This window comes from Crinia signifera, chromosome 5 (genome assembly GCF_055691185.1).
Source record: "Crinia signifera chromosome 5, ASM5569118v1, whole genome shotgun sequence".
NCBI lineage: Eukaryota > Metazoa > Chordata > Amphibia > Anura > Myobatrachidae > Crinia > Crinia signifera.
In genome coordinates, this window is record NC_139221.1 from 56,775,135 (window position 1) to 56,782,802 (window position 7,668).

The following is a 7,668-nucleotide window of genomic DNA, read 5'->3' on the forward strand; positions in this document are numbered from 1 at the left end:
AAAGGGGACAAAAAAGCGGGAGAACCCCAGGGATTTGCGGGGGGCGGGAGAATGATTGTAAAAATGGGAGACTCCCGCTAAATGCGGGAGGGTAGGCAAGTATGGTGTAATCCCTGAGTACAGTCCTGGTGGCCAGTATAATGCACAGTGCACAGCACCTGGTGGCCAGTATAATGTATAACAGTACCTGGTGGCCAGTGTAATCCCTGAGTACAGTCCTGGAGACCAGTATAATGCACAGTGCACAGCACCTGGTGGCCAGTGTAATCCCTGAGTACAGTCCTGGAGGCCAGTATAATGCACAGTGCACAGCACCTGGTGGCCAGTGTAATCCCTGAGTACAGTCCTGGAGGCCAGTATAATGCACAGTGCACAGTACCTGGTGACCAGTGTAATCCCTGAGTACAGGTTCTGGTGACCCGTATAATGCACAGTACCTGCTGGCCAGTGTAATCCCTGAGTACAGTTCCTGGTTGCCAGTATAATGCACAGTGCACAGCACCTGGTGGCCAGGGTAATGAACAGAGTACCATACCCTAGCCAGGCAGGCTAGGATAATGCAGAAACCAGACCCTGGTGGCCACTTCATTTACAGGGCTCACTACTGTTTTCCTCTCCACTGCTGAACTGGCATCTAACTGGCATTCCATGTAGGGCACGATCAGACAGTTATAGAAGGGACTGCTAGCACTTTGTTTCATGTCCTGCCCTGAACTCTGCTGCTGATCACTACATTAGAGAACAGGGGCTGCTATCAGCCTTGCTCTCTGGTAAGTAGGGATGGCCATCGATGCCATTGCCATTGATGGTCAACATTTCAAACTCATGTCAACATTTTCATGTGTCGACCATAGCCATTTTGACCATTTGCATTGGCTAAAAAATCATTAGATGGGACTCACTCACCATCTGAACTGACTTTTATCTTACCCGCTCTTTGCTGAATATGGGGCGGATGCTAAAGCCATGTGATGTCAGCAGCCCGCCCTGAGCAGGCAATGCCACACCTGCGTACTGGCCCCCCCCCACTCCTCACACCCCACACCAACTGAGTTCCAGCACCTTTAATGGTAGGGGGAACTTAGTTCCACCTCCACCACAGCCCAGCACAGTACTTACAACAGAAAAGCCTGTCCTAGCGGCTTCCCTTTTCTGGCACGGTGTATGTGATGTCATGCCTTTTCCGTCGCTGAAGGTAACAAGACAGGAGTGGTAGCTGCTGGAAGGACAGAGATAGACAAGTGTATAAAGGGCACTTAATGTGTACATTATAAGGGGTACTACTGCTGTGGGCATTATGTGTATAAGCAATACTGCTAAGGGCATTATTTGTAAGTGACATTACTGTGTGGCATACATGTGTAAGTAATACTACTGTGTAGTGTAACTTGAATAAGGGGCATTGCTGTATGTCATAACATGAGAGAGTAGACGGTTTTGTTGGGGGGCAGCACTGGAGGAAACACCCCTATATTGTCCCACCGAGACTGGATATTGGGGTGCTAGTTTTTGTTTGTAGCCGGCATAACTTTTATTGCATAGTTGTGTTTGAACACATTCTATTGGTTTGAGGTGGTTTGCGGTGCTCCCTGAGTCTAAAAGATTGACTATTTGTGCAAGGAGAAAAGAAGACTCTATTTTTGGGGCACTCATATTTTTAGTTATTTTAGGGTTCTGGGATATGTTTTGGTAACGTACTCTTAAAATAAAGTAAAATATCATTTTTATTAATATCCGTTTTAAAAGGTCAACATTGATAATGAGCAAAAGATACACACAGACAAACAGAAAAATAGACAAATGACAGGCAGCTATCCAGACCTAAGAATGTAATGGCTCTGTTCAAGTCCCCAATACTATCTACTAATTTAAAAAACCAACTAAATATACGTAATTTTTCTGAAAAGTATGTTTGAATTATATAGGTTCCCTTATGGCTGAAATTGCCTCTGAACCTCGGATCCGTGCTGAGAGAAAAACATTATTTATACACATACAGTTAATTCCAGTGCTTGATATAGCATACATGATATAGGTATATAAATTTCTCACAGTAGAAAGATTCAGTCAGACATAACTTCAATAAGGGGCACTTCTTTATGGTGTAAAATGAATCAGGGTCACTAACTGTGCGGTAATGTGATTATGATTGTGCTACTGTGTGGCATAATTTGAATTTGGGGTCCTATTGTGAGGCCACTGTCCCTTTATAGAGTATGAAACGTAGGGCAGAAATTTTGTAGTTTGCAAGGGGTGCTGGAAACCCTGGCCCTAGCACGGGTTCCTCCTATTGGTTGGAGTGTGTGTATGTGTGTGGTTGTGGAAATGAGTTCCACCACCTCTCCAGGACCTAGCTGGCAGCTACAGAGTGATGGCAGTGGCCATGATGTGTGGGTCTAAGTAAGAACTGGACCCGGGAAAGAACCGGAAACGTTTCTGGGTCTTGTCCAGGTCCGGGGGGTGTCCCGTCTGGGGGATGCCTGTGATAGCTTTCACCAGGGGCAAGGGGAAGGAGAGTTTACACCCTCCCCATTTGGTTTGGATTGTTCTGGGTTTGCTACATGCCCGGACCATACATGCTTTATTCTCTCCCTCCTCCTCTCCCTGGTGACAGTTGTCACAGGCAGCCCCCCCGGACAGGACACCCCCTGGACCAGACACTGCAAGCTACAAAATGCAGAGTCTGGTCCGGCATTCTGGGGTGTTGTCCGGGTTCGGTTTTTACCCATACCCATGATGTGTTTCGGAGCATGGCTTTTACTAGTGTTATCTTCCATCAGCACTTCATGCAGGACTGTTCGGTGGATGACACTAACAACACTGAGGAGTGAGCATCATCAGTAACATGGTGTGTACACACTAGACAATGTGCCCCATATATCGTTCCAATACACTGGATCAGTAGACATATCATCTAACATGGACCCAGCTTAAGGTAGAAGTGCCCCTATGTCAGTCTCAATAAACTCTTTTCTTGCTGGAGGGGATATGATATAAATGAGCAGTGGGATAAGCAGAGCAGTGCGGCCAGTGCAACTGCACATAGGGAATGCCCTGAGAGCAACACCCTCGCGACATCTGGGGACCAGTGTGCCATACGGTATCAGCATCACTGCTGCAGTGCCAACCAATGCGTCTTGTGGACACTCCAGCCATGCACCCTGCAGGCTGTGCAGCACCTCCAGGCACCCTTTGCTTGCAGTAGTATCTAAGGGATGGCAGTAACACCACCACAGCAGTGGAGACTTATGATGGCATGAGCTCAGGGGGGTGGGCAGTGGCTGCAAATGGGGTGGTTCTACCCAGCTAAGGTGCTCTAAATGAAAACGGAGGCAGCGTTGACAAAGAGCAATGACACTAATATTACGTTAGCCCTTGAACTAGACCACCAATAAATGATATAAAACATTTTATTATAAATCAATACATTAATCAGGCTGATAAATACGAAGCTATGCAAATATATGTATGTATATATATATTTATATATATACACATACTGTGCTGTCAGTTAGCCCATGTGTCCGGCGCTACAGAACCCTTGTTGCGCCTTATAAATAAAACATAATATATAATTATAATACAGCACTTGTTTGAACACGTACTGTATGCTGCTGGGAGAGCTGCAGTGGCCATCTGACAGGCTTCCCGGGGGCCCAGTACTTAGGAGAGGGCTAGCTTGGTGCCAGAAGCCAGCTCCCAGACAAGAGTGCGCTGCCCCACAACTCTGTCTCCCCGTGAGCTCCCTGGGGAAGCTCTCTCTCTCTCCCCTAGTACTAGCTGGCTGCTGGGGCGCATTGATTCAGAGACTCAGACGTCTTCCTCCGCCCCCTCCTTGCTCTGAGCAGGGATTACATTACATGAGCCAGAGCACAGCGCTGGCGGCGGCAGCGGCTTCCTCCCCTCCCAGCCGCAGGCTGCTGTCACCGCCAGAGCCCCCGGCCTCTTTCCCACGGCCCGCGCGTGCTAACAGGCGGCCCTGCAGACTCCGGCCCTGGCCCGGCGCCCGACCAGTCAGCTGCAAGGTGGGCGGGGCCGGCCGGCTGTCCATCATTGGCGAGCAACCGCAGAGTTCTTTTTAGAATGGGGAGAAGGAACCACAGCGTTCCACGGCGCCTTTGTGCCATTGGACGTCACCAGGCGAAGGAGGGGGCGGGCCGCTTGGAGAAGTCCTATTGGCTGCTAGGAGATAATTGTGTTACAGCAGCAGGCGCCAGCGCTCAGCCTCCCCTCCCTCTCCCACACCGTGTAAGAGGCGAACCGTGGGAAAGGGATGGCTGGGACTTAACTAGAGGCATTGCCAGAGGAGTCATCAGTGTGTCACTGGCCAGCCAGCACTACACAGTGACAGCAGCAGTAGCAGTATATCAGCATCAGGGAGGCACCAGCTCCCTGCTACCACCTGCAGCCATGAAGAGGACCCACGACTACAGCTCCTCTGACAGCGAGCTGGACGAGAACATAGAGGTGGAGAAGGAGAGTGCAGATGAGAATGGGTAAGGGGCAGGTTGCATGGGACCCATCACAGATATCAATCACTATATTATAATTAATTGTATCTTTATTGAAAAGTTTTTTTAATATATCTTTACAGGATCACACTTTCTACACTTAATTTTGTGCCAATAACTCTATTTATGCCATATATTATATATTTATATTTATAATATTTTTTTTTTTTTTAGGAATCTGAGTTCGGCTCCTGGTTCCATGTCTCCATCCACAACTTCCCAGATTCTGGCAAGAAAGAGGCGCAGAGGGGTGAGTGTCCCATCCACGCTTGCTGCGCGCTATAGAGAATGTGTCAGTGACTTGTCACTAATCCCGTCCCCCTTCTATCTTTCCCCAGATCATTGAGAAGCGTCGTCGGGACAGGATTAATAATAGCCTGTCTGAGCTGCGGAGACTGGTGCCCAGTGCGTTTGAGAAACAGGTAATGTTATATTCTGCTGCTGCTGCTGCAATCAGGGGGAATGGATTTAGGATCATGTATTTGGTAATGGAACTTGAGCACAGGTAGACGTCATGAAGAAGTTTGTGCACAATGATGGCTTGCACATGTGCGGTACTACAGCGTGCTAGGAATTATCCGTTGTTTCTACTGTATATTATTTTACTGGGTTGGCGATGTTTTTGCAAGTCTAGAATAAGAGATGCAGACATAATAGTTTTTTTCATGTTTAAAATGAGCTGCACTGTGTTCTATAAAGCAGATTTGGCAATGCAGCGATGTTGAGTTTTGCCTTGGTTTTTGCAGGGGTCAGCAAAACTGGAAAAAGCTGAGATTTTGCAGATGACAGTGGATCACCTGAAGATGCTGCACACTGCAGGCGGTAAAGGTAAATCTTACTGTGTTCTGCACTGGCCAATGTATCTACTATACTAGTCAATGCATGTTAAACTTACTTACTTATAAAGTACGCTCTGTCGCTAGTTATTAGCTGTGATTGATTACTTAACACAAGGTCTTTTGGTATGTGATTAATAAATGCATTAAGCCAGATCCTTAAAGTTTGAGATGATTTGTAAGTTGTGTATGTGCTAAGGAACTCTCAATAATATCTGTTTGGAGATGCTCAATTTTCAGTTTTGCAAAACTGCAGACCTAGTTGCTCTATGCACTATTCCATGTATGTGGTCCTTTATGGAAACTGCCAGCGTGAACCAGTACTGCATGTAGTCCAGCCACTGTTCTGGAGTACAGGTCCATATTTGGGTCTCTGGTGTGCATGTTCTCCTGTGTATGGTGGAGAAAACTGTACTTTTTCAACGGGATGTTTAATTGCTCATATAGCTGTCATCTTAGGAAGTTTGACATTGTTTTAAGAACTTGTGGCTCAGATTGTTGTGGAACTACAAGATCTAGCATGACCAGGGACTGTATTCTCGGACTTGTAGTTTCACAACAAATAATGAAGCTTCAGGCTTACTAAGCCTATTTTATAATGGTTGAGCTTTTTTCTTCCAGTTTTTGTATAATGTGCGTATATTATAAAAGTTTTTAATTGCGTGTGATTTATTTTGTTGTATTTTTGCAACTTTTAGGTTATTTCGATGCCCATGCTCTCGCAATGGACTATCGTAGCTTGGGATTCCGAGAATGCCTTGCAGAAGTGGCTCGGTACCTGAGCATAATTGAAGGTCTGGACAGCGCTGACCCTCTCCGAGTGCGACTTGTTTCTCATCTCAACAACTATGCCTCCCAAAGAGAAGCTGCCAACAGTGCCCACACCAGCATTGGACACATTCCCTGGGGCGGTGCCTTTGGGCACCATCCTCACCTATCTCACCCTCTACTCTTGGCACAGACTCCACATTCAAATGCAAGCAGTACAACATCTTCCACAGAAGCTCACCACCAGAGCAGACTGCCTGGGTCACCGCACTCCGAGTCCTCCGCACTGCGAGTTCCTTCTAATGGGAGCCTTACGTCAGTTCTTCCAGTCGTCAATCCCTCAAAACTCTCACCCCCACTGTTGTCCTCCATGGCATCTCTCTCTGCATTCCCATTTCCTTTTGGATCTTTCCATTTACTGTCCCCCAATGCACTGAACCCTACAGCACCAGCACCAACGGGAAAACCCTACAGACCCTGGGGAACAGAGATTGGAGCGTTTTAAGACATTAATACGAACTCACTAGATTTTATGCAAAGGGTGATCTGGAGGGGGGATTCCGGAGTCCAGCTGTGCTGGGTCTCTCATAAGGGCATTTACAATGTATACATACATATATACATATATGTATATATGCCAACAGGCGTGATACAATGGTACCATTGAAAATGATTTCTCTTTAGAAAAAAAAAAAATCATATTTGTTTTCTATTTTTATTTTCTTAATCAGCATTTCTTGAACACTGTTCATTGCGATGATCTAACAAAACTGAAGTAGGTCCTGGCTGAATACTTAAAAGGCTTTGTATATGTAATATTATCAGTTTATGTCATGACAGTGGGACAATTGTAACCAATAGTTTAGGGATTTTCAGCAATCTTCCTATTAAAACAATGACCTGTCGTAGTCTTAAGTTGTGGAGGTAACACAGTACTTATTTTGCTAATCATTTTGAGTTGAGATGTTCTATGAGAAATATCCTTGATATATAAACTATTATTTTGGAGTTTTATATTACCAAGCGTTGACAAATCACATTGACCAGCTTTACCCAACTGCAAAGCCGGTAGCACAAGAGGATGCTACTTCCGGTGCACAGGTATCTGGAATATCCAACCTTTTCAACAGAACCCCTAATTTCTAATATATTTAATTGTCTGCTGCACTAGAACTTTATTTAACAAGTAGACTAATATCAAAACGGAACCCTCTACGATTGTATATAACACTTCTGTGCGTGAGTGCACCATTGCCTGAAAGGTGATCTCTTCTGTACTGGGTTTAATCACTGTTGTAATGTCTACTGTGACTTAAATAAAAGAGTCCAAGTGTGATATTTTTGAATTTGTGTTTTATGATGTCTTTGTACCGTTCCCAAGACCCTGTGTGGATGCGAATCTCTGCAAACAAACTAAGGAAGCTTTCAAATTCAGTTTATTGTGGCTGGTAAAGCAGAGTGGGTGGCCTTATTAAGCTTACCAGACACATCGCACAAAGAGGCCGATGTCCAATTAAAGATTAGATTGAAATTGATAGGATCAGCACAGTGGA

The 7,668-nt window shown here is 45.7% G+C and overlaps 1 protein-coding gene across 1 annotated transcript; it reads left to right on the forward strand.

Annotated features, from left to right (window-relative positions):
• Nucleotides 1-3,931: 3,931 nt before the first annotated feature.
• HEY1 (hes related family bHLH transcription factor with YRPW motif 1) lies at nucleotides 3,932-7,461 on the forward strand. The gene is made up of 5 exons (XM_083187274.1): nucleotides 3,932-4,496; nucleotides 4,686-4,761; nucleotides 4,850-4,933; nucleotides 5,258-5,339; nucleotides 6,046-7,461. Exons 1-5 carry the CDS (start codon nucleotides 4,084-4,086, stop codon nucleotides 6,618-6,620), a joined length of 1,230 nt encoding a protein of 409 aa, XP_083043400.1. The 5' UTR covers nucleotides 3,932-4,083; the 3' UTR covers nucleotides 6,621-7,461.
• The last annotated feature ends 207 nt before the right edge of the window (nucleotides 7,462-7,668 follow it).

What these genes read in the sequence shown, in the direction of transcription:
- HEY1 (XM_083187274.1), top strand. Translation starts at nt 4,084, where the DNA reads ATGGGGAGAAGGAACCACAGCGTTCCACGGCGCCTTTGTGCCATTGGA. An exon ending in GAGAGTGCAGATGAGAATGG is followed by an intron (nt 4,497 to 4,685) that starts GTAAGGGGCAGG and finishes TTTTTTTTTTAG; the next exon opens with GAATCTGAGTTCGGCTCCTG. An exon ending in CAAGAAAGAGGCGCAGAGGG is followed by an intron (nt 4,762 to 4,849) that starts GTGAGTGTCCCA and finishes ATCTTTCCCCAG; the next exon opens with ATCATTGAGAAGCGTCGTCG.